At 35.9% G+C, this 27,202-nt stretch overlaps 2 protein-coding genes across 4 annotated transcripts; one reads left to right on the top strand and one right to left on the bottom strand.

The window, feature by feature from the left end:
* Positions 1 to 6,286: 6,286 nt before the first annotated feature.
* Positions 6,287 to 13,415, bottom strand: LOC109003070 (peptidyl-prolyl cis-trans isomerase CYP57-like). Its single transcript, XM_018981041.2, has 10 exons — positions 13,008 to 13,415; positions 12,380 to 12,558; positions 12,198 to 12,296; positions 11,904 to 12,010; positions 11,638 to 11,779; positions 11,154 to 11,376; positions 9,852 to 9,891; positions 8,613 to 8,808; positions 7,357 to 7,494; positions 6,287 to 7,062 (listed from the first exon to the last, which is right to left on the bottom strand). The coding sequence occupies exons 1-10, from the start codon at positions 13,225 to 13,227 to the stop codon at positions 6,922 to 6,924; spliced, it is 1,485 nt and encodes a 494-aa protein (XP_018836586.1). The 5' UTR covers positions 13,228 to 13,415; the 3' UTR covers positions 6,287 to 6,921.
* A 3,092-nt stretch (positions 13,416 to 16,507) lies between these two features.
* On the top strand, positions 16,508 to 25,948 carry LOC108980742 (U-box domain-containing protein 35). Of its 3 annotated transcripts, none has more exons than XM_018951742.2 (8): positions 16,508 to 16,891; positions 17,544 to 17,641; positions 17,747 to 17,868; positions 17,979 to 18,218; positions 18,669 to 18,993; positions 19,309 to 19,410; positions 24,167 to 24,595; positions 24,923 to 25,948. In XM_018951742.2, exons 1-8 carry the CDS (start codon positions 16,714 to 16,716, stop codon positions 25,607 to 25,609), a joined length of 2,181 nt encoding a protein of 726 aa, XP_018807287.1. In that variant the 5' UTR covers positions 16,508 to 16,713; the 3' UTR covers positions 25,610 to 25,948. The 3 variants fall into 3 exon arrangements, with proteins under 3 accessions (XP_018807287.1, XP_035547199.1, XP_035547198.1); XM_035691305.1 differs by having other exon boundaries at positions 16,814 to 16,895; positions 24,923 to 25,889; XM_035691306.1 differs by lacking the exon at positions 24,167 to 24,595 and having other exon boundaries at positions 16,559 to 16,891; positions 24,923 to 25,889.
* Positions 25,949 to 27,202: the final 1,254 nt, after the last annotated feature.

Raw genomic sequence — 27,202 nt, forward strand, 5'->3', positions numbered from 1 at the left:
TAATGACTTAAAAATTCTTCATAATGATTATTATTCAGCTCACTTAATACTGATCTTAACTTGCATCATGATATATGGTCTTATATTTCGAATTTCAATACGTTTGTTAATTATATACATTGCGAGCGGGCATAAGTGCTTGACTTACTGAATAATGCTATATACAGTTGTAGAATATGCAAACGCTGTACAATTGTTTTAAAAAAGAGTAGGGTCCACTATTAAAAAATTAATGTTATTTTCATGTAAGTCTTGTATTTATTTATTTATTTTTTCAAAATGATTATGTAGCGCTTGTACACTCATGATTACAACTATCATTTCTCTTAATGTAATTCATAAATTCTAAAAGATGATTGTTAGATTGAGCATCCCCTCCAATTGGGGGATTCATGGCAAGGCAATTGGCCGATGAGATGGATAGATAGTAAGTCAATGGTCCGAATCAATGGCAATCAGAGATTTGAGAGATTAGATATGATATTCCAAATTAAGCATAGAATGACGGCGAGTGTGATCCCATGTTGTTTGGGACTAAGAAATTTGTCCTGTTATCAAGAAACAATTGATACAAAGATTTCTTTGTTCATTGATGTGAAAACAATTGATACAATTGTTGTTGGGGGATCATTTCCTTGTTTGTTTCGTAGAACACACAACCTCAATCTCCCCCAAGGAGTTTGTGTGCTTGGTCGGACGAAATGATGAACTGATATTTCAATATTTATAGGTATAATAACAGTTATTAATATGTTTTATTAGCATGTATATCATTTTTCAAAGGAAAATGCTATTTGAAGAGAGAACTCCTACCGATAAAATAGACCAATTGTTTTTTCTTATTTTAATTTTTTTACTTAATAGATACGAAAGTGACTATTAGTAAATTAAAATATTTTTAAATGTTTAAAGATATATAAAAAATGATAGAAAGAAAAGAATAAATAAATAAATAAGTGAATTTTCACTTGTTGGTACGATGCGGGTCACCATTCTCGGTTCCCTAACATTGTCTTTTTCCAGAACCTAGACACATACATGGTAATTAAGAAAATATAGGGATAAATAAACACGTAGAAATCTTCAATAGTTTGGCTAGAACTCAAACACTAATAAATTGAACAAAACATTAAAGGGCTAGAATTTCTTAGTCATCCTAAAATACTAAGGGTTCGTTTGGATAGTGAGATGAAATGATTTTAGAAGAATTGAATAAAATATTATTATAATATTATTTTTTAATATTATTATTATTTTGAGATTTAAAAAAATTGAATTGTTTATTATATTTTATATGAAAATTTGAGAAAGTTGTAATGATGAGATGAGATAGGTTAAAAGTACTTTTGTATCCAAACGGAGCCTAAAGGCTTGTTTGGATGATGAAATCATCTGAGCTAAGTTTATTTTTGAACTGCCCTCAACATCCAAACAAACGTTTTATGAAGACTGAATGCACTCAAATTTTAAACAATTCTTCTATAGAGAATCGCCGGTGTGGAACCGGCGCGTCATCGGCTTGCCACATCACGGATAATAAAAAAAAAAAAGAAAAAAGAAAACAATCAAAATAGACAAAAAAAAAAAAACAGAAGGAGGGAAATCAAAATAGCATTCTTCGGTGTTGCTCGAGCTGAACCAGAGACATTTCCTCTAAGGATCCCACTGTGGTCGCCGTCGTGGGTAGGATCGAGCATGTTGTTGCAGTCACCGTTCGTCACACATTCCAGATTTGAGTCACTGTCGTTGTCGTGGGTTGGATAGAGAGAGGTCTGCTTCAGTCTGCTTCTTCCACTGTGATTCTGTTCTTTAGATGTGAGTTTTTTTTTCTCTTCTTTTCTATTGTTCTTATTCTTTACACATTTCTTGGTATTTCTTCAGATTTCCTTTTAAAAAATTTCTCTTTGCCATTAGGGTGAGTTGCCCTTCTAGTAATGATTTCTATATGTTTATACTTTTATTCATAAATTTTGTAGCATCATCTTTGCAAATTGATGAAGTATTTTAATATCTTATCAATTGTCTTTTTGCAACTAAAAGTTAGTGCAAGAGTTGAAATAGCAGTGATAGATGCAGTTGCTAGTATCATCTTTGCCATTAGAGTGAGTTGCCCTTCCAGTGTTGATTTCTAATTTACTTCTCAACTGAAAATTTAACTTATAGGTTTGAAAGGCCCAAGAATTCAGAAATCACTCATCATTGGCATCGTAGTCATTTGTGGCTCTGGTTCATGGATTTGTGGTTTCGTGGCTCTTGGGTTCAAAGAGAAGACGAAGACCCACTGGCTTCGTGTAGAAGATGAAGCTGACGGGGATAGAGAAGAGGGTTTCGATTCAATGGAGGCTAGCTTTGTGGGGGGATGGGGATGGAGGCTGGCTTTGTGGGGAAGACGATGGAAATGGAGAAGACAAAAAGAATTCACTTCGTGGGGATGGAGGCCACTTCATCTTCGTTTGAATTAAATTAGAAACGACGTCTTTTTGAAATATGTCACATAGGACGTGATGATGCAGGGGTTCCCCAAGTTGGTTGTAAATAGAATTTTTGAATTTTAAACTCATACGAGGGTGCCACGACTGACAAACCTAGTTTCAAGTATTTGAAAGAGACAATTCATTAATCTCATTGTATATTTTGTCTCATTTTTAAATAAAAAAAGTTACAATTAAAAAACATATATATATATATATAACAAGTGGTCAACAAGCATCTACGTCGGCTTTTATTTTTTTTACGATTTTTTATTCACAGGCTACACCAGCTATAACATAATATGTCAAGTGAACAGTAATAGTGGGACCCATATATTTTATAGCTTTCCATAATATATCTAAACTCATTTTAATATCTAAACACATCTAAACACACTTCGTTTGGTTTCTAAACATCTCTCAACTCATCTCAACTCATCATTACAACTTTTTCAAATCCCAACATAAAATATAATAAACAATTCAACTTTTTCAAACTCTAAAATAATAATAATATTAAAAAATAATATTCTAACAATATTTTATCATCTCAATTCAACTCACTTCAACGTCCAAACGCAACCTTAAACTCATTTTAGGTGGACCCCACAAAACTCACTCCACAATCTCAACTCACTACTATTCATAAAAAACATAACTTAAATTTCTTTGAAGAAATTTACAAAGAATTTACAAGGTTTTCGATTTTCCTGACCTTAGTTTTTTTTTTTTCCTATAGTTTTTGACATGGACTTGGATTGATTCGATGGAGGAGCAAGACATTTCCCACACAAAACAATATGGTATATTTTGATACTTGTAAGATAATATTATCATAAAGTCCTTGGTCTAAATTTATAAGAGTAGTGATAGGGACATAACTTTTGAACAAGTAATTCACAATTTTTTAATAAAATATTATTATTTTTTCGAATTCAAATCCTCAAACAAAATTTAAATAATTTTTAAAAATAATAATATTTTATTGGAAAATAGTACAAAAATTGTGTAATAATTGTATTCTATATTTTCTAATTTATAATAGCTGGCTATAAGCACGAAGAACAATGATCCATCTTAACATTCTCATAAGTTTATCAAGAGAAATAATTGGTTTGTTTGTTTTCATAATTTTTCTTAACTCAACTTATTTTATTTTGTCTAATTATTACAATTTTTTTTTAATTTTCACACAAAATAAAATAAATAATTAAACTTTTTCAAATCTAAAAACAAAAATAATATTCAAAAAATATATTCTAACAATATTTTATTCAATTTTTAACTTTAATCTCAACTCATCTCATATAATCTCATATCATCTGCGAAAACAAATGAGGCCTAGTTAGAAAAAGATTCTACAAAAATAAATTTAGAAGTTGAAGTGACTTGATTTGATACGTTAGATTATACAATTATTTTTATTATAAAGTAGATCTAGTATATCATATAAAACTATATCAGTTTATGAGTTTATTTTAATAAGATTTTTTTAGTAATTATAGTACTTCTCTTTAGGTTTGAATACAAATGCATTTCTTTCATTTAATTATTATAATTTTTTAAAATATTTACACAAAATATAATAAATAATTTTTAAAATAATAATAATATTAAAAAATAATATTCTAACAATATTCTATTCAACTTTCTTCTAAATACATCTCATCTCTGCTCATTATCTCAACTTCCAAACTCGTTGAATAAACTGATAATATCTATATTTATTCATTAATTCCTTCTTTATCAGTGATGAGGGGAGAGCGTGGAGTGGGGTTCACTGTTCACACGTTCCTTCCTCAGATGAGGCCTCCATCCAGGTAACAAAATTCAACAATATACACTACCTTTTGACCCTCTGCAAATCCATGGCCAGATTTAAAAAATAAATAAATCAAAAAAATCAAAAGAGAAAATAATCGTATCAAGCATCTTTATTGCTTATTTCCAAAGGTATTGAAGTTGAGGAATATGTCAAAAGATAAATTTTATTTAGAAGGGTTATTTGTTACGCACCGTGCAAATTGCTGATGTGGAAAATTATACTAAAAAAATGATTGGTATTTTAGTTTTTTTTTTAATTATAATGTGTTCCGTTATAAGTGGTGTGCTAACACACTCACACTGACTTTTGTGTAGCAAAACACATATCAATATATATAACTCAAGTAGATGTTAGATGTAAAACTTTGTAATTTTTTTAATGAATAATGAAAAAATGAAAGAGAGATGAAGGTTTTTTTAAGAGTGCTACAATTACAAAGGGATTATACAAAAATAATCTCACAAACTGACGTGGCTTCATGTGATCCGTCATATATATATATATATATATGTTTTACAATAAAAGTAACTTTACAATTTGATGAATCACATCAAACTACATCAGTTTGTGAGATTACTTTTGTGTAATCACTTTGTAGTTAGAGTATTTCTCAAATTTTATAGATTTATGTGTAAATGTGGTTCCCATTTTAAAAACGTATATAAATAATATTTATTATTCAAAATATTTATAAAAAATAAATTAAAGTATATTTATATTAAAACAATAGATTTTAACGAATAAATGAAATATATAAGATGAGAAGTTTTATATCTAAGGGAATAAATTGAGAAAAAAATATTATTACAGATAGAAAGACTAGTCTACTGTTCATGATTTTTTTTTTTTCCTAATCAAGCATATTATATATATATTATCTAAGGGTAAGCTTCTAAAAACATGATTGGTAGCCACCCATTACGCCACTGAGTGCACATATTGATTTTGAGATCAATGAATTTTAATAAATTTCCAGTCTTGATGATGTCTAGAGTTAAGAAGAATGTCCCCAATAATGATTGAGATGTTCTAAAAAGGAGTGGAGCCTAAATTCTCAATAGAAGTAAGTTGATGATTTACTTCTTCTGCAGCCAAAAGTATTCAACCCAAACTCTGTTGGTGTGAATGAAACCCTTTTAAAAAAGAAAAGATGCGTTGCATGTCCAGATCACCACAAAGTCTCCAGAGAAAAAGGGTGCCCACTTCCCGCATAAACAAGATGTCGGTCTTCCAATGTTTTCCACCCATTGAAATTAAAGAGATAGAGACTTAAAAAAGCTTACATGGATACATTGACTTTCCCCATCAGTCTTTATACCTTTAAATATTAGAATCATATTTTTTTTTATTAATTATGTTATATACTGCACTTTTATTCGATTTTTGTTATAGGTGATATATTAGATTATAAAATTATTTTTATTATAAAGTAAATTTAACGAATTACATAAAATCATGACGGGTTATTGTCTTGAATATGGATTTTAGTTAAGGAAGTTACATTGGAAGGGTTGATGAGGCATTCGTGTCACTTGCAAAGAAATGCAAAACGTGCAACTTGGGTTTCCTTATTCATTACCAATTAAAAAAGAAACGATATTTTTTGGGAATTATTTTGAAGCTGGCCAATCTATTTTGATCTGTTAAAAAAACTGTTTAAATTGCATGGAGAATGGGTCAAAGCAAAACACGAATACGTGACTGCCAACAAGGGTCATGTGTTTTACATGTTAGGTGTCGTTTTGCCGTTTTGGGATGCACTGTCGTGATTACACCATGAGGAGTTGAAAAGACATTTGAGATTCTTCATCATTAGCTGCATGACTTTTCTGTAGAAATAGTATTTTCCTAGAAAAATATACAATGTGTGAACATTATAGCATCTAATAGGCATTTAATGCTATTTGGAACACCCACAAACGCACGTTTTATGTTTATTTCTTTTCAAATTTAAGCAGAGAATTTGGACAGAAAAACTCTTAAAAAAGGATTTGATTCTAAGGGCCTAAACCAGCAAAAACATTGATTCTTCTTGTCAAATATGAACACAGATATGCTTAGTGCTGCTCTAACATCGATTCCTACACCAAACATATGGAATTTCAGAATCTAGTGGGGTTGGCCAAAATCCAAGTACATTCAATTTCATGCTGCCTGAACAGAATCTACTTACTTGGTCCAGGTCTTTCCTAAATCATGCCCTAATTTCATTATCTAAAACAAAAAGGAAAAAAAAATACAAATTTTAAGGTATAAAGCTTTCCTGAGATTGCTTGAAGTTGATACTAACAAGACTGCTGACACATGAAGACCTTCGAGATAAATATGCACACTCCAACTAAGAATAAGGTGAGCAACCCCAGATAAAATGACAGATGTAGCACAAGATGCATCTCTGGCTGTTCTCCCTGAGTCCCAGATACAAAGTAACTGCATAAATGTAGCCAGGCATTGGTGCACTTCAAGCTTCCATGATTTATGGGGACCTTTTCCCCACATGATTCAATGATCTGTAATGTTGTAGCAGCAAAACTACATAGCAAAGACAAACTGGCACATGACCCAACTTTTCAGTTCCATTTAATCTTATGTGTTCACAAGCTGGCATGGTTGTCAACGATGAGATCAAGTAAGAGATCTGCCAGCCCATTCCCGTGCTCGTTGCTTTTGCTTGGCAATCATCCGGTTGAACTTCTCCTTTCCCTTCTCCAAAAGAGGGTCATGCACAACATAGTCATTTGGGTCTTCGTTGCGAGACATGCGGTCCTGCATACAATGATTCACCAAAAAACTCAGGAACTAATTGATCAACAAAGAACATAAATAAACTATGCCATCATCTTTGAATTTGGAGTGTGTTTTCCTAATTATTGTTACCACCACTCTTAAGGTTTTTATTGTTTGGGATTTTGTGACCATATATATTTGGAATGACTCCAGAGGATAAATGCTCAAATGCTATTAATTGGGAAATGGAATTATCTCAATCTATATGGTTTCTGAAACCCCTTGGACAATTACAATGAATTCACAACGCAGATATATAAAAATGAAGGTTACCTTGCCAGGCTCGGAAGCAAATTTTAACCGAGCTGTTGTCCAGTCAGACAACTCATCATTGACACCTCCAGATTCACTACTTGGGTCCATGGGTTTTACAAAGACGCCAGCTTTAAACTTTTCAAGTTTTGCCAGAACCTAATAATAACAAAACAAGAAGCCAGTTAGAAAAGTATATAAAAACCTATGAGAAAAATAGGGGATAGAGAGAATTGCACAAGTTGAATTTTCTGATTCCTAACGTATACAAGAGAAAACACCTAGTCAAGAACTAGAAATTGATACAAGAAAATCATGAAAGCTGAGTCGTTTAGATCTATAGCAATTGCCCATGAGATAGGTGTATCAAAGAAGAAATGTCTAAGTTCATCCAGTGAGCGTTCCTTGTCTTCAAAGTTCCGATTGTTCCTTTCCCTCCAGATGCACCACAGTAGACATATGTATGGGGACCATCTTCCATAATGCCACAATTTGCAGGATGGTGCATAGACCTTTCCAGCTGGCAAAGAGATCAGCCACCCTCCCATGCATAACCCATGATAGCCTCACTCTAATAAATATATCATCCCATAGGGCCCTAGCCACCATTTTTTATGTTATAAATGATCGTCCTAAAATCCCATATTTCTCTTCCTTCCTCAAAAGCAAAAACCAAACGGAGTTCTTAAATATGGTTTGATATTCTAATTCCCAAAGACTTGGGGATTGAAAACAAAGGGTAGAATTTGATAAAAAAAAAGAAGGGGGTAGAATTTCAATTTCAATAACCCATTTCATCTATCGTTGGCAAGTCTGTTTCTAGGGGGTATGTCTCACACTGTCACACATAAATCAACTTGCTCTCCAAGCAAGTGAGAAAAAGAATGGGTATGCCTTGCCTTTTCTGTTTTGAAAAGTAAATTGGGTATTAGTCTAAATGATGATGACATCCTATTGAGCTCCCAATTATTCCTTTATTTTACATGAAATGAACAGTCTCTCTCTTCAAAATTTTTTCTCATGCAAAACTATCAAAAAAAATTCTCTCATGTGATTCCAAGTTTGAACAGTAGTAAATATTTGATTACTGCTTTAGACTATTAATTATTATTTGCAGAACATTATTTTTCATCACTTGCAAATTTCAATGGTCCACAGAATGGTCCACAGATAGACCACTTAGTGTACAGCTTTTGCCAACCAGGGAGGATATAGGATATAAGATAAGATAAGATAAAAGAGATGAAAAAAATAAGAATCACAGGCTCATAACTTACTTCATCTTCACGTCCTTGGAGTCTGCGCTTTTTCTGTTTTTGCAACTGCCTTCCTCGTTCAGCATCACCCAAGAGCTGTAAGTCTGAGTCTGCAATAGCCATTCGTTCTGCTCTGGCTTCTGATCCGATACCCTTTTTCTTCAAAGACAGCTTTTCTGCCCTAGGTTGATCGTCATCAATGCTTTCAGCAGAAGGCCTGGTAAGAAGACAAAGAAAATATATTTTAGTCCAAAGCAATTTTCAAAGATTTAATCTTGAGACAGAATCATTCCGATCTGTCTAATGTGGTGTGTATGACAAAGAAGAAATGCACAAAGTCTAGAAGACAGTAAAAGGACAATGGAAGAACTCAAATCTTTCTTTTCTAATACTCACTACTACTGGGTGGTTGCCCAATTATATTTCTCTAGCTCTCTTTCAGAATTTTTTTGACCTCTTTACTTTTTCTCTAGCTAGGCGTATATGATGATACTCTGTGCACTTGGATGGTACTTTTTGATCATTAATCAAAGTTATCTCACATTTAAAAAAAAGCAGCATGCCTTGCAGGTTACCTTCATGCATATAAAGCATGCAAGCAAGCGTCATATCTAACTGTTTCTTGTTATTAGTGTAACATAGTGACCACAGGCCCATATGTCAGCAAGTGTGGTACCCAACGGGAAAAAAAAATCTAAAGATGTGAACAAATGACAAAGGCCATGCTGAAAGGAAGTGAATGCAACAGCCATTGCCCTCACCCCTAAGATACCCAATCCAGATAAGCTAAAGGATTTTCGCCGCAAGAGTCTTTTTGCTGGAAGAAAATGGGAGATGATGCCTACTACTGTTCAAACAAAAAATTACTCTGCTCCACCACCTGGGCAATTTAACCTTAATGAAAAAAAGGAGACAACCTCTCTTAGCCCTCATCATGAATTTGGGATTAATTACCACAATATATTACACACTCCCATAAACTTCTATGTCATCAAGTTATACCTTATCATCACTCAATCAACTAAAAATAAGAAATGGGCTTGTATAAATTTGTAAAGGTTTTCTTTTAGTGAGAAAATAGCATTGCCTTGAGTGTATTTTCTAAATCACATTTCAGGAGTTCAATTGATACCCAAAGGGGTGAAAAATAATCCTCTTCACATTGTTATTTTCAATTTAATTTTATTCACACACACATGTACATATGCACACGCATGCGTGCATAAATTCGCCACAGACACACATGCGTGCACATATTACCTTAATGTTGATATTTCTTTGCCTTTTGCACCGGAATTCCCTGCATATACAAACAACATAATAATTGGCATCAATGATTAATCAAATACAAAGAACACAATTATGAATGAAAAGGAAGAAGGGTTCAAATGACAAAGGCAAAAGATATCAAACCTATTTAAATAACATCTGTAAATAAAAATATGCCATTTTCAAGGTCTTCATGTTCACAGATAACACCCCTTTCACTAAGCATAAGCTGTTTCTCAACATTTTTTGGTTGAAACTCCATAATCAAATTTTAACAAATGCATTTCAACTTGTAAACAACTTTGATGCACAATTTTCACAGGCAATGAAGCAGCAAATTAAATGGCCCACTAACTAATATATTTTCTTTCTTATTTCTTAGAGTTTCTAGATCATTTGAAATTTAGATTATGATCTCTTCTTAAAGGACCTAGTGTACATCTCCCATGTACTCAGGACCCTCCATTTTATTTTTGTACTTTCATTACTAATTAAGAAAAATCAAAGAGAATCTCCAATTCATAGATGTGTAACCAACAGTTACAGGAGACCAATACACTGTTTTAGACAATAAGTTTCTACCAGTAAAAAGAAATAATTCAGCCATCAACTCTCTTTTATGCAAAAATCTAAAGCAAGTTCTATTCTTTACAAACTCTAGCTAGTTACAAAAGGATAGCTATTTCAATGTATTTTACAGTGTGTTTGCATGTGTGGTAGTTTGAAACACCAGCACTATTACACCCTTGTTTTATTACCAAGAGAGACTACTTTTGACAAGAGTGAGATGTTTGATTTTCATAATCATGCAAAAAAGTAATTTAACCATTTTTTTTATAGGTAACCATTTTATTAATTTCGTTTTCAAAAAATCTTCACAACCTCCTAACACTCCACACTCCACATTATTTTTATTTTTTATTTTTTTTTCTTTTATCAAATATTTATTATATGAATAATGAATAGAAATTTTGAAATAATTTAAAAAGAATAAATTCAAAAAAAATTTTAAAAAAAATATTAAAAATTTAAAAAATTTAAAAAAAATGTGGAGTGTGGAGTGTGATGGATGTTGTGTAGCAAAGCTCTTTCGTTTTTGTATGTTTTTCTGTGCAGTAAGTTATCTCTCTCCTTTTTACAGTGGCATTCTTTAGATCCTTTTATAAGGGGCATGGCAGCTAGTGGCACTGTGAATAGTGAATACAAGCAGTATCCATTTCGAAAGACTTCTATGTTAAACATCCAAAGTCTTGAGCAATTACTAAGTGAGTTACACTAAGGTGACTAAGGTACCATCATTCAATTTTGGCTTAGATGGGGTATCTCCCAACTCCAATCGTCTTCTGAGTATTTGCTGACGCATTCGTTCATCAAAGTTGGCCTCATCATCATCACTATAATCAAGGGAATTATAAAACTCAGATTTTGAATCTTTTTGCGACTCTTCTTTCTTTGAGCTTAGAGCATCTCTTACAGATAACTGCATATCCCTTATTTTTTGGGCATCAGATGAGTTCTGCATAAAAAATATTCTATTAGAGATATTCCGTCGACCTTCAATTACCTGCTGTACAAAATTAATACATTATATTCACCATTGGTTTTTCAGGATAGTGCAAATTTCAAAAGTAAACAGATATGTTATGAACCTTTTTTTTTTGGATAAGTATATATGATGAAATTTTCAAATAACTTAAAATTCCACATAAGGTAAGCTCAGATTGGACAAGGCCATTTGTAACACTAGATTACAAGGAAAAGTACACTGGATTTTTACCAATTCATCATTCGGAATATCTTTCTTTAAAAGGCGAGGATCATCCAATACATCATGACTGCTTTTTATCTTTTGCTTTACAGCTGCCAATTCTTTCTCGTCTTCTTCAGCTTCTTCTCCAAACGAAAGCAAATTCAGCTTTCTGCATGATGCAAACATAACATGTGCATAACTTGGGCCAAAAAAGCGACAACAAATCACAATGTAAGTTATCATATTCCATTCCTAGAAGATACTGCACAGTATGTTAAAGAAACAAAACTCACTTCACAGCCTTTTTCTTTGCATCTTTCTTGTCAGTATCAGCTATGGATTTGATTGATTGCTTTGGAGGTGCTCTTGGAACAATATCATCAAAAGGGTTCCATAAAACCTAGAGCCAGGAGTTTAAGAAGAGTGCAAACCGATCAAACTCTTTGTTGAGAACAAGTTGATGACTAAGACGCAAAGAAAAGAGTAAATCACAATAGTAGATACAGACGGGAAAGCATAAGAAAAACATCATCAGTTTCCACCACTAGAAAATAAGGACAACTAATACCAAGAGCAGCTCTACCTACCTCAACTGAGATAATCTTGGGTGGATCCAATGGCTGGTCACTCTTATCAGTTTCAATTTCACCCAACCTTGTAAGATTATATATTGAATCCCCAGTCACCTGAAACCCAATGAATAAGTTCAATTCTTCCATGAAAATTCAAAATGTCAGTCAAAATATTTGTGAGATAAGGTAACAATAACCTTCCCAAAAATTGTATTTTTCCGGTCAAGCCACTCACAGCGGTCCAAGGATATAAAGAACTGACTCCCATTCGAATTCGGTGAGCCAGCATTTGCACAAGCAACTAAGCCCCTATGCTTGAATCTTAAACGCGAATGAAATTCGTCACTGAATGCACCCCCATAAATAGATTCACCACCTGAAAATTTCGATAAGCACAATTTTACAATGATAGCATACTGACGATTCAATTTTTGTATACCTGTTTTCATCCATATATATAATATCTATACTGATCAAAAAAAAAAATTTGTACAGTAGACTCATAGTTGTATAAACGAAAAAGTGTCCAACTGGCACACTGTAAGAGGTTATGCAATGAACTTTCTGCAAATAACTTAGTAGCTTAATGGGTACGCATCGAGACTTTGAGAGACCCCATTTGGTGTCACGCTCACCCAGTCAATACAGTATATGGGGTTTGGGTTCCTAATCCAAAACTTAACAAATCTGAACAGATTCATCTCTCTAGTACAAACAAAACCAACCCTATTGTGTTAAAGTTTTGTTCTTTTATTGGCCTAATTCTTAAGAATTTATCAACTATCTCTATAGCCGTAGGAAACCTGAGTTTCTAAGTACACATACCGGTGCCGGAACCGGTGGGATCGCCACCCTGAATGAGAAAGCTCTTGATGATGCGGTGGAAGATGGTGTTGTCGTAGTAGCCCTCGAGGCAGAGCTGCACGAAGTTACGAACGGCTTTGGGGGCCTCTTTTGGCCACAGCTCTATGTCCAGCGGCCCGTGCGTCGTTTCCAACACAACCTTCCCCTTCGTCGGTGGCTCCAATACGTATATCGTCGACATCTCTTCACTTTCCCTTCCGATATCCCAGTCCCACTACAACCTCTTTGCCCGTCGGATTCTCCTCGACCCTCGCTTCGGTCACGCTCTCTGTGCTTTGGTGACTTTCAATGGGCGTTTTTTTAGTTGGGCCTATTGCACTAACTCGGTCCGTAGTTAATAAGCTGAAAGCTGCTCCACCATCCATGAAAAAGCTAAGGCTGGAGAACTGGGCCTGTTGCTAGGGTTCAGATGACCCAAATCATGTAGGTTAATGTACGGAAATTTGAATTTTTTAGGCTTTTTTCTCATCGTAAAAGGGTAGAGAGAACATCAAGATGACGAGAGTTGTGGTGTTTTAAAACATGGGGTTTGCTATGCATCTGCCTACACCCGGCACACACTTCACATATTTTTTTTTTTTTTTTTACACTCAATGCATTGAGTGTGTGCCGGTGTAGGCAGATGCAAAAATTTTTCCTTAAAACATACATGAGTCATAGCCTTGGATGTTATGCTCATGGGAAACGAATCGAAGAATGTATAAAACCAAATAAGAGTAATTAAGGTGTAGTGAGTTGAGTTGAGTTGAATTGAGTTGAGATGAAAGTTGAATAAAGTATTGTTAGAATATTATTTTTTAATAATATTATTATTTTGAGATTTGAAAAAATTAAATTATTTATTATATATTGTATGAAAATTTAAAAAAATTATAATGATAAGATAAGATGAGATGAAATACTTTTACTATCCAAACGAGGCCTAAGTCTCTTATCACTAGCTAAATCAACACGCTTTATGGATTTTAATGTATTGTTTATCCTATTCAAATGGTTAGTTGTATTTACGAATTTGTGCCAATTTGGATATTATCATAGTATTATGAGAATGTTTATCAGAGGCAACATCATAATATTCAATTAGAATGGTCTTCTAAGTTCAAAACCATGACATTATCGAGTACAATACAAGAAAACTAAATGATTGTAATGCCTCATACAATCATTTATAATGCTTTTTATAATGGTTTTAACGAGATTCCAAATATATTATTGACTGGTTCTTTTGAAATATATATAGGCTTAAATATGGCTTGCCCCTTCCTTGAAGCGTGGTCACATTTAGCAAAATAAGAAGCTATACTTTTTTTCTAGCCATGTTACATGATTTTGACACCAAAATCATGTTAATGTTAATGCTTAGTAGTAGTTGTGTTATTAGCTACAAACCTAGCTATTTCCACAATTTACTAAGTTTATTTAATTTAAACGACTTAAATTGAGCAAATAATTTAATATAGTCTCGAGCCATTGTATTATCCATATAAAGAACCTTTAAAAGAGAGCTATTAATGTTATTATCAATCTTGATCTTCATCATTTGATTGAATACCTTAATTTTATTTTTCCTATATACCTCATAAATTTTGTTTGAGTGAAAAGAGGAATAATAGATATTTACATAGAGTGCAAAGCAGTGTCATGAGCATCAAGAGTAGTACTTGATTGGCTCTTTAACTTCCTTTGAAACTCAATAACATTTATAAATACATTAGTTACAAAAAATAATAATAATAATAATGCATGAGTTGAAAACAAATAAACAAAGAGTTATTCTATTCAGCAATCTCATACCACACACCTGCTAAGTAGAAGAATTCATTTATTTATTTTTTCCCCTCAGTAAATATGTGGTGTATGGCTGTTAAAGTATAATTTTTCATAAACAAATACACATCGCCAAATATAAAAGACCCTAACAACTTTTAATGAAAATAATTGACTTGATTAGGTTCGATATTAATTCTCAATTAATAACTATATATATATATATATATATATTAACTACATATATTTTTTTTAATTTTCATTTAATAACATAATAACGTGACTTTTATTAAAAAAGATGGGACATTGTCGATCAGTGATCACTCCTAATGTTAATGCCTAAAAATAACGCAACAGGCCAGAAGGGGAAAAATAGTCATTTCCAGCCTGTTGAGACTGTTCGGACCTCAATCGGTGTGGTTTGGAGCCCCTCAGTAGTAGTTCAGTGCGGCTGTACAACGTCGGTGCATACATTCATGGTAATGAATGAAAAATAAATGCATGGAAGATAAAAAAGAGAGACACATATTTACGTAGTTCAGCACTGGGCCTATGTTCACTGGTCGTTTGAGAAGACAAATCCACTAAAATATGAGTATTTTACAGTCTCTCGTCCTCACTGTACAATGGAGATTAGAGAACTATCTTCTAGAGGAGATGTTGTTACTGAAGTCCTTGCTGAGAGGTTGAAGAAGCTTAAGAAGTTGATGAAGTCCCTCCAAAAGTCATCTGAAAGCCCCCTTTTATCCTCTGCTCTTCTCTTGTTTTATGTCTCATCTTCTCTTCTTTACGTCACATATCCACTTTTTCTCCTGACACCCTTTTCCCTTCTCCTAACTTCTAGGCCAGCATCATGTTCATGGAAACTACTAAAGTTTCACAATTAATTTATAATTTTCAGTTGTCCCTAATTTATCTAGAGAAATGCTACAGTCACAAAGAGATTTTATAAAATATAAACTCACAAACTGACTTGGCTTCGTATGATATGTTAGATCTACTTTACAATAAAAGTAACTTTACAATCTGACATATCACATAAAGCTATATCAATTTGTGAGTTTACTTTTGTGAAATTTTTTATAGCTAAAGTATTTCTCATCTAATTATATATATATATATATATATATTCCACAATTACCACTAACAAGAAATTAGTGGGGGGAGATCATGAGATGTGATCAATTACTATTAATATGTTTGTGAAGATTTAAATATATATACAAATGTTTTGATATTTTCCTTAAAAAAAACATAACATATAATGTCCCTCACACACATGACACGGACTGATTTGTTAATCTTTGACAGGTGAAATTAACAATAATTCTAAATTAACCTCAATATTATCAACATCTATAATTTATATCCCAATGAAAAACATATATATTCTAAGCAGGGAAAAGCTGCTAGCATGCAAGTAATTAAGGTCACGAACGTACCTTTTTTATCTTTCTGTACTGTCCAGAATTAGTAGTCCCAATATAGAGTGCTGTCAGCTGTGGACGACTTAGAAAATGGCCAGACTTGATCTGAAACTGTCATGGCCTGGTCAAATTGCCTAAATCAAGCGAATGGCGGAGAGTACTACGTACTTGCAATGAAGAGTTATGTACGTCCGTTTTTTCCAGGTCAGGATTGCATGGCTGGCTTTTCAGCTCCACACATTCAGAGCAAGTAGCTAAGCTGCATGCATGCTTTTCTGATCCTCTCTCTCCCTCCCACTGCAGATTCAAGCCGTGGTTTTCTGTGGCGCTGCAGTGGCCATTGTGGTGGAAATTTTGGCATTGGTGCATGCTCTGGCGGGTGGTCGTGGCTTTCGCCGCCAGTTAGCAACAATTTCCGATCCTCCAATATTGCAGCGCCGGAGTAGTAGTACTTAATTGCCAAATAATAATTAATGGTTCCCCACTTCCCTCCCGATGACAGTTCTGCACCAATCAAGTCCACCGCTGTGGCCATTGACAAGGACAAGAACAGCCCGCACGCCGTCCGGTGGGCTATTGATCATCTTGTTATCAGCAATCCCTCCATTATCCTAATCCACGTTAGGCACAAAAGCAGTACCCAACAACATCGTAGGTACCCTCTCTCTTTCATCATTGTCGATTATATATGTGATCATAACTCATGATTATGCACAATGATACCATCATGAATTATGATAATTAATTTTATACTCATCTATGATTTGGATTGGATTATATCGATCAGGATTTCCTATAATTTTTTATAACAAACATTTTCTATAATTTGAAAATAGATATACATAATATAATATGGACGTTACTTATTGTCCTGTTTGAATTCTGAGATGATTTTAGATTAGTTGAATAAAATATTATTAGAATATTATTTTTTAATATTATTATTTTTTTGAGATTTGAAAAAATTAAAGTTATTTATTATATTTTGTATAAAAATTTAAAAAAATTATAATAATGAAATAAGATAAATTGATGTAAGTTTCCAATTGGGCTTAACGTTGAGGTCTACATGATTGTCACAACATTTAATTATACGGTGAAGTCTACACGCAGCGTCAAGCTTTCCCCAAATTATATAAAACGTTTGAGTCAGAAAATTCTAGGAAATCGTAATTTGATTATGACAACGTTATCCGCTGTATATCTTAAAGGAGTTGATCATTTCATTGATCATTACTGTTGTAGGAATTTTGTAAGGCTTGGGGGGTTCTGATTTTATGTAAATTTGTTGAGAGTAATGCAGAGAGCGGGAATGATCATGGAGAATCAGGAGATCATCATCATCACTCGGATGGCAAAGAGCTCTTCATGCCCTACCGCGCATATTGTGCTCGTAAAGGGGTACGTACGTACGTATAGTTTGTGTACAATATATATATATATATATAACACCAAAGTAAATTAAAAAATAATATATATATATGATTATTGTTGAATGCATGACAGATTCAATTGAAAGAAGTTGTCGTTGAAGATAATGACGTTTCTAAAGCACTTCTGGACTATGTTAATAAGAACTGCATCGACAGTATTGTTGTTGGTGCATCCACAAGGAATGCCCTTACAAGGTCTCTCTCTCTCTCTCTCTCTCTCTATATATATATATATATATTTGTGTGTGTGTGTGTGTGCGTGTGAAAAGGATGGAAACTTAAACTTTCATGTCGGATTAACGCAGGAAGTTCAAAGGTTATGATGTAGCAAGTGGCTTGCTGAAATCTGCACCGCATTTCTGTTCAGTGTATGTGATTTCGAAGGGGAAGATATTCTCAGCACGAACAGCGCCAAGGCCTCTGATTAATACTGTTACCCCACCTAAACATCCATCTGGTCCATCTCCAACGCCGACGTCTGGACTTCCACCACCAGTACCTCATGAAGTACACAACGGGGAGGAAAATGGGGCCACTGTCACCAGGTACGTACGTACGTACCACCCAAAACTTGAGAAGAATTGATATTAATTAGTCCTACTGAGAATCAAAATCTCTTGATTCTTTTCTGAATCATTAGTACATTCTAATTCATATGATCATGGGTCTTTATTATTTATATATAAACCTAGCAGCTAACTACTTGCTGTGGTTGATGTGTCAATGAAAAGGTTTGCAAAAAGATTTACTATTTGAAAAATTCTAAACATAACTTATACTACATTTGTACACCACTTAAAAATATGTAATTTTATCTTTTTATTTTTATACCAATATAAAAATATAAAATTATATATTTTTAAGTAGTGTGCAAAATGTGAGACTTCTATATAGTATGAAACTTATTATTTGGCTGATATAATGATCAAAATTCTTGATATATTTTGATATATTTTCTGACGCGTGTGTACCTTTTCTTGGTGAAACATGCATAGATCTGCAAGGTCACCCTGGAGAACTAGTGGAGGGCATGACAGATCAATACATTTGGAAAGGGCGGGGAGTGAGACGCCGAGAGTAACAACAACACGTGATCGCGAGAGGACCAAAAGTAGTCCAACCAATATTTCAATGGAGAATATAGACCTTCCTTACCGATCAGGGGCGCCAAGGCCTTCCTTTGGCCGCGATTCTCATGCCGACGACGGTGATCTGTTACCAGGGCCAATGGTGATGGGATCTATGGATTTATCAAACCAAAATTTGGATTTCAGCATTATTCCACATTCTCCCAAGGACCCCTTGGCCAGACAGTCTGCCGTAAGTAGTACTGCAACTTGAATATTGCAATATGCTTGAGATAAATATATAAGTCCACAAACTGTGCACTTTGATCTCTGTTCTCGAGTAATTCTAGATATGGATGCACAAGTCATGGGGTGCAAGCTAGCTCGGGACAAGCCTCTCTTAATTAGACTTTTTTTTTTTTCTCTTTTTGGGTGGGTCGATCTCACTTTTCAAGAGGCTTGTACGTACGCATGAGACTTGCACAAATCATTTTCCATAAAGAAGTGGGTCATCGTAATTAGTCAAGTTTTATCAGATTATGAGCTGCTGCATGGTTCAATATTGCAGCGAGACCTAGAAGCTGAGATGAAGAGATTGAGGCTCGAACTGAAGCAAACCATGGACATGTATAGCACAGCTTGCAAAGAAGCAATCTCGGCAAAAAATAAGGTGATGTTAATGCAATATATAACATCTTCAGATTTTCATAAAGGAGAATTTCCACCGAGTCACCTTTTTTAGAGCACTATACTTTTTATAGTGAAATATGTTAGGAAATAATTTTACTAAATAATCTTCCATAATTTTATTGATGTATTGTGTAAAATATATATAGTTGTACAAGGGGAATGATATACATGAAAACAATATCATAAACGGCTATACAATTAAAACAAATATTTGGTAACTTTCTAAGAGCAAAACTGGAGCGAATTGGCGAGAATCATGGGATCCAAGGTGTTGTAATACTCTCCCTCAAGTTGATGCATGAAGATCCGTAATGCCCAACTTGCAAGATAAATGATGACATAGATCAGAACCCAAGGCTTTGGTGAAGATGTCGGCAATTTGCTCGGAAGAAGGAATGTGAGCGGTGGTGAAGAGACCAAAACGAAGTTTGTCACGAACAATGTGGCAGTCAATTTCAATATGCTTTGTCTGCTCATGAAAAACTGGATTTTGAGCAATGTGAAGGGCAGATTAATTGTCACAATAGAGAATCACGGGGTCGGTGTGAGAGATGCCGAGGTCATGAAGAAGCTGCTGAAGCCAAATGAGTTCACATGTGGTGACAACCATGGCGCGATATTCAACTTCCGTAAAAGAGTGAGCAACCGTCGTTTGTTTCTTAGTACACCAGGAAATGGGACTAGAACCGAGAGTGATGAAGAAACCAGTAGTGGAGTGGCGAGTGGTAGGACAACTAGCCCAATCAGAATCATTATAAGCACGAACATGCAAATCATTGGAGGAAGGGAAAAAAATGCCTTGACCTGGAGTGCCTTTAATGTAGTGAAGAACACGAGTGGCAGCTGTCATGTGCAGAAGTCAGGGGGCATGCATGAATTGGCTGAGAATATTCACTGCAAAAACAATATCAAGTCTGGTGATGGTGAGATAAATGAGTCGTCCAACTAACCGTCGGTAAGAGCCTGGATCAGGAAGAAGATCGCCATCAGTGTCGCTGAGCTTCAGGTTCTGTTCCATAAGAAAGGAAGCAGGTCGCGAACCAAGAAGACCGTTATCGGCAAGGATGTCCAGGGCATATTTTCATTAGTTGAGAAAGATGCCTGAAGGGGATCGAGCAACTTCAAGGCCAAGGAAATATTTGAGAGGGCCAAGATCCTTGGTTTTGAAGTGCGTGGAAATAATATATTTGAAATAGATAACCTGAGAAATATCATTGCCGACAACCAAAGGTTGTCAACATAAACAAGAACAATGGTGAGGCTGGTAGCAGTGGTCAATGTAAAGAAAGAATGATCGGCCTGAGACTGAATAAAACCTGCAGTAAGAAGAACATAAGTTAGTTTAAAAAACTAGTTTCGGGAAGCCTGCTTGAGGCCGTAGAGGGATTTTTTAAGGCGGCAAACTCGGGTCTCCCCCTTAAGACAATAACCGGGAGCTGGTGTCATGTAAACTTCCTCATCAAAGTCTCCATGTAAGAATGCATTGTGGACATCCATTTGATGAATAATCCAATGTTTGGCAGCAGCAACGGCGAGAACACAGTGGATTGTGGTCATTTTGGCAACTGGAGCAAAAGTTTCATGATAGTCAATACCTTCGACTTAAGTGTAGCCTTTCGCCACGAGTCGAGCCTTGTGGTTCTCAACTGTACCATCTGCTCGTAGTTTGGTCTTAAAAACACATTTGCAACCGATGGGTTTCTTACTAGGTGGGAGGGGTTCAAGTGTCCAAATAGAGTTTTCTTCAAGAGCACGGAGTTCAGAGGCCATAGCTTCACGCCAGTGAGAGTGGCGATTAACTTCTGAGTAACAGGTAGGATCAACAGTGGCAGTAAGGGCAGTTAAGAATGAATACTGAGCAGGAGAAAAATGAGAGTATGAGAGAAATGTAGATAAGGGGTGAAAAGTACTTGAGGAGTGTGCAGCGGTTGAAGTAGTAGTGGACTCTGTGGGTATGGTGGGACAAACATAATCAAGAAGATAAGCTGGTCGAGTGATGGTGCGGTGGGGGCGAGAAGTGGGGGGGTAGGATCAGGAGGTATGATCGAGTCTGAGGTGGGTGGAGAAGAAGAATAATTTTCTAAAATGGGTATAGTCGATTCTGAGATGGGTGTAGTAGAAGGATTTTCTGGAATGGGTAAAGGGAGAATGAGGGGATTAGGTGTGCGTAGAGACACATAATGTTGGAAATAAAATTGGTTTTCATGAAAGGTCACATCACGAGAATAAAAAATGTCGTGTGTGTCAAGATTGTATAACTTATAAGGTTTACGGTTACTTGGGTAACCAAGGAATACACAACGAGAGGCACGGGGTGAAAATTTATCGCGATGAGCGGTAAGAGTTTGGGCATAGCAAAGACAACCAAACACCAGAAGATGAGTGTAGGTGGGTGAAGTGTTGAAGAGAAGTTGAAAAGGAGTTTGATTTTGAAGGGAGCGACTAGGGGTTCTATTGATGAGGTATGCAGCGGTAAGAACACATTCGCCCCAAAATTTTAGGGGTAAATGTGCCTGAAAATGAAGACTACGAGCAACGTTCAGGAGATGCCGGTATTTCCATTCTGCAACACCATTTTGTTGAGGAGTTTCAACACAAGTACGTTCGTGAATGATGCCGTAATCATTAAAATAGGTTTGGAGATTTTGAGAGAGAAATTCTTGACCATTATCGGTATGAATAATTTTAATAGTAGAATTAAATTGGTTTTTAACAAGAGCGAAGAAATGCATTAAATGACTAAATGTTTCTGATTTAAAACGCATTAAATAAATCCAAGTAGTGCGAGAAAAATCATCAACAATAGTCAATAAATAATGTGCGCCATAAATAGAAGCAGTAGAATATCCACCCCAAATATCACAATAAAGTCGATTAAAAGGAATCGTACTTTTATTATTAGCATGAGTTGAAAAAGGTAAGCGAGTATGTTTAGAACGGGCACAAACATCGCAATGAGAAAGAGTACATGGACTATAAAAAATATGAGGAATAACAAAACTAGAGAGATGACCTTGACGTTGATGCCATAGGATCTTATTGTCAAGATAGTGAGTGGAGAAGGCAGTGGTTTGGTGAGTCCGGAAAATGTAGAGTCCATTGCAAGCTTCACCTGCTCCAATCAGCCTCTTCAATTGAAAGTCCTGAAAAAAATATGCAAAAGATGAGAAGAGGGCAACACAAGATAAATTACGAGTGAGTTGAGGGATAGAAAGGAGATTATAACGAAAAAGAGGGACAAAAAGGACATTGGAGAGGGTGAGGGTCTCTAATAACTGAATGGTGCCTACACCTTCAACAGGAATCATTTCTCACGTGGGTAGCCGAATGTCACGGCTCAAAAGAGCCTGTTGAAGACTCAAGAAGGATGATCGACAGTAGCTCATATGATCACTAGCGCCACTGTCGATTATCCAATCCGTGTGGGGGTCAAAAACAGAAGGGGTTGAGAAGGAGTTACCAACGAAGTTTGCCATCAGAGTGGGGGTTTTCAAGAGAAGCTTGAGTTGTTGATAGTCTTTCGGAGAGAGCCCTGGGATGGGACTCAAGGAGGAGTCGGCGAGGTGAACGGTGGCAGAGGGTGGTTTCCTGAGCAGCAAAGGCTTGCGGTGGTTGCGAGGTTCACGCCCAGGTGGGTATCCGACGATGAGCCAACATCGGTTGCGCAGGTGTCCATCTTTACCGCATTCGGTGCATTTGAGAGGTGGCCGTTCGTGGGTGGAATTTCGAGCAGCAAGGGCTATGGGTCCCAACGAAATACGAGAAACTTGGTGGAGCCATTGTTGTTCCTCTTGAAAGAGGATGGAGAAGACTCGGTTCAAAGATGGAAGAGGATCGGTGGCAAAGATTTGGGACCGAAGAGTTGCGAACGAATCGTTGAGTCCCAAAAGAAATTGGAACACCCGTTCATCCTCAGCTCTTTTCTCTAAAGTGGTGGCATTGGTGGTGGGTTGGAGGTTCCCTAATTCATCCCATAGTTGTTTGATGCTATTGTAATAATCGGGTATGGAGAGATGGTTTTGGTGAAGGTTAGATATTTCTCGTTTGGGATGAAATAAGCGAGCGTTGTTGCCGTGGCAAAAATGCGACTCAAGATCGAGCCAAACAGCACGGGAGTCATTGTGGTAGTCGAGGGAATTGGCAAGAGAAGGGGTAATGGTGTTGAGGATCCAAGTGAGGACCATGTCCTTGGTGCGGCTCCATTGGGCATAATCAGGAGAAGTTTTTGGGGGGGCTTTGAGTGTGCCATCAACAAAGCACAATTTGTTCTTGGCATTGAGGGCTTGGCGAAGGGCGCGTTGCCATTTGGAGAAATTATCGCCGATTAAATGACTAGAGATGAGGACGAGGCTGGGAGAATCGGAGGGGTGAAGAAGATATGGGGAGGAAATTTCAGAGGAAGAAGACATGAGGGGCGGCAGGGAAGGGGACTCAGGATTGAGGTAGGCATGATACCATGTTAAGAAATAATTTTACGGAATAATCTTCCATAATTTCATTGATGTATTGTGTAAAATATATATAGTTGTACAAGGGGAATGATATATATGGAAACAATATCATAAACGGCTATACAATTAAAACAAATATTTGGTAACTTTCTAAGAGCAAAACTGGTGGGAATTGCTGTAATAAAATATCATGTGTTTGATTAAATTAGTTTTAACAGTAGTACGCGCGTCTACTGATCAGCGCTAGCCATGCATAAAACGTTCTGTCACTGATTCATGTGTCAGGCTAAAGAGCTTCATCAATGGAAGCTGGAGGAGGCTCGCAAGTTCGAAGAAGCGAGGCTCGCTGAAGAAGCAGCCCTAGCAATTGCAGAACTAGAGAAAGCTAAGTGCAAAGCAGCCATTGAAGCAGCAGAGGCGGCACAGAGGCTAGCGGAGAAGGAAGCTCAGAGAAGAAAATTGGCAGAGATAAAAGCCAAGCGAGAATCAGAAGAGAAAAATCGGGCATTGACTGCATTGACACATGGTGATATCCGGTATAGAAAATATGCCATAGAAGAAATTGAAGCTGCGACTGAAAAGTTTTCTCAATCAATGAAAATTGGTGAAGGTGGATATGGACCTGTGTACAAAGGCATACTTGACCACACCCCTGTTGCCATCAAAGTTTTGAGACCTGATGCTGCTCAAGGGAGGAAGCAATTCCAACAGGAGGTAAGATATAATGCTATTAAAAGTTCAGAACACAATTAATGGTTAGTCCTAATTGGTTTAACTTCTCTTAAAAAAGGGGTCATTGGTTTGCAAGGCTTTTACTTATAAACTAGTCGTAGATTCTCGGTTCGCCTCCTCTCCAGGCCTAGTTGGAAGTTTGTAGAGTGGATGACACCCCCCAAACCCATTGTGCAGGGCTGGGACTAGGTCCTGCCGGTGGGATTGGGCGGCGGTGAAATCTTAATGCCATAAAGTTGACAAGTAAATGATGTACAGGTTATATATATTTAAGGTGAAATCACTATATGTATACAAAATGATGTACAGGTTGAAGTCCTTTGCAGCATCAGACATCCTAACATGGTCCTCCTCCTTGGTGCCTGTCCCGAGTATGGTTGTTTGGTCTACGAATACATGAATAATGGCAGCTTAGAAGATCGGCTGTTTCGAAGAGGCAACAGCCATCCACTTTCCTGGAGGAGACGATTCACAATAGCTGCTGAGATTGCCACTGCATTGCTTTTCCTTCACCAAGCAAAGCCAGAACCACTTGTGCACAGGGACCTTAAGCCTGCCAACATCCTCTTAGACCGCAACTATGTGACCAAAATCAGTGATGTTGGCCTAGCACGTTTGGTCCCACCTTCTGTGGCTAATAGTGTCACACAATATCACATGACTTCAGCTGCAGGGACCTTTTGTTACATAGATCCTGAATACCAACAAACAGGGAAGTTGACAACCAAATCGGACATATATTCACTGGGGATAATGCTGCTCCAAATCATCACAGCCAAGCCCCCAATGGGTCTTGCCCACCATGTTCAGAGGGCCATTCAAAGACAGACATTTGCAGAGCTGCTTGACCAAACTGTGACGGATTGGCCCATGGAGGAGGCTCTAGTATTTGCTAAATTGGCATTGAAGTGTGCAGAGCTGAGGAAAAAGGACAGGCCAGATCTTGCCACGGTTATAGTGCCTGAGCTCAACCGATTGAGAGAGCTTGGAAAGTAGTGAAACAAACAGTAGTAATGGACACAGCAGTAGTGGTCAGAGTCAGAGAGCCATATGTCAAATCATCTAGCATCGACTTCGAATGCTAGGACAACAAACGAAAGTTAGGTTTGTTACTTTCTCAGATCACATACACTACTGGATGTTCTTCAACTTAAGGACATGATTATTTTACTTTTGATGTTAGTTCCCATTTAAATTGTTCTATTTTTGTAATGCTTGCAGCATTATGGGTTGCCTACAGGCGGCACCCTATAATAGCTATGACATTATGCGCGTGTAGAACCATATACATGGTGATCATTTTGTTAATGATAATTGTAAAGTTTTTTTTTTTTTTTATGGGAAATCAACTTCATTAATGTTTTCTTGAGATGTCTGTTTCCATGAAATAACAAGCTGGTATAACACTGGCTATTTTAATTAATCTCATGTGAAAATCCTCCCAACATATGATCATAAGCCAAGAGCAGATTGTCACAATGAGGAGCTGCTGCCATTTTCAAACATGCAGGAGGTCATGTATTCTTTCCTGACTTTTCTATCTCCTAAAGACACGAATTAATATCCTGTTCAATGAATTGGGAACAGCACATGACTTGCATTAATAAACTGCTAATGAAGGTTTTCTTTCTTTTTTTCTTTTACAAAAGAAAAAAGAAAGATACCCTCACAAGAACCAGCAATGAAAGAGAGCATGATGGACAGAAGCCCGCCTGCAAAGAAAAGTATAAGTAAAGAAGAAGCATAAAGTGTGGTACTGTTCGAAGAGAGAATTGATTCACACAAAGCTGGATTATGTTTGGAGAAAGGCATAAGAAAAAGAAAGTATAAAGATTGTCAAAGAAGCTTTACTTGGGATTCCCCTCCCCATGAAAATGAAAGAATACAATGTAGCATGCTCAAAAGAGGACGTTATCCCAATTTATTAAAAACCCTCAATTATGACGGAAGAAAATCGTGGTAACAATTCCGACACCCGGGAGTTACGTATAGACATACACACCAATCCAGGCATCCAAACCAATATAAACCAAATGATTACGACCTGTTTTTATTTGTCATATGAACACAATTACAACTTGGGTCCCCCAATTAATCATCATTCCCTCATTATCTAAAGACATTAATTATTGTTCATAAAGAAGGAAGCATGGATAAGGAGAATTACTATGAGAAAATCAGCCTAATTTCTGATTAAAGAGGTCATTCTAGGTGGGAAATATTGTCCCAAAATCAATTGAAGGTACCCTATGTTGACTTCTAGATGTTTGGTCCCTATCGGTCAATCATGTGTGCTAGCCTCGTTTGTTTTTGCAGATGAGATGAGATGAGTTGAGATTAAAGTTAAAAAGTTAAATAAAATATTGTTAAAATATATTTTTTTAATATTATTTTTATTTTAGGATTTGAAAAAGTTGAATTGTTTATTTTATTTTGTATGAAAATTTAAAAAAGTTGTAATGATGAGATAAGATGAATTGAGATGAATTATAAAAACAAACAAGGCAGCCTCCAATATATATTGAGCTTTTACATATTTTATGGATATTGGGCGTCCAAGACATGATTGGCTTCTATGAAATATTAAAT

The sequence above is a fragment of the Juglans regia genome, chromosome 6, assembly GCF_001411555.2.
Source record: "Juglans regia cultivar Chandler chromosome 6, Walnut 2.0, whole genome shotgun sequence".
In the NCBI taxonomy this organism is placed as follows: Eukaryota; Viridiplantae; Streptophyta; class Magnoliopsida; order Fagales; family Juglandaceae; genus Juglans; species Juglans regia.

Bases quoted from the DNA above. Each gene is read 5' to 3' on its own strand.
- LOC109003070 (XM_018981041.2), bottom strand. From the start codon at position 13,227: ATGTCGACGATATACGTATTGGAGCCACCGACGAAGGGGAAGGTTGTG. The intron at 12,011-12,197 runs GTAGGTAGAGCT...TCCTGGCTCTAG, and splicing joins CCAAGATTATCTCAGTTGAG to GTTTTATGGAACCCTTTTGA. The intron at 9,892-11,153 runs GTACCTTAGTCA...TTGTATATGCAG, and splicing joins TAAGCCAAAATTGAATGATG to GGAATTCCGGTGCAAAAGGC.
- LOC108980742 (XM_018951742.2), top strand. From the start codon at position 16,714: ATGGTTCCCCACTTCCCTCCCGATGACAGTTCTGCACCAATCAAGTCC. The intron at 18,219-18,668 runs GTACGTACGTAC...AAACATGCATAG, and splicing joins AATGGGGCCACTGTCACCAG to ATCTGCAAGGTCACCCTGGA. The intron at 24,596-24,922 runs GTAAGATATAAT...AATGATGTACAG, and splicing joins GGAAGCAATTCCAACAGGAG to GTTGAAGTCCTTTGCAGCAT.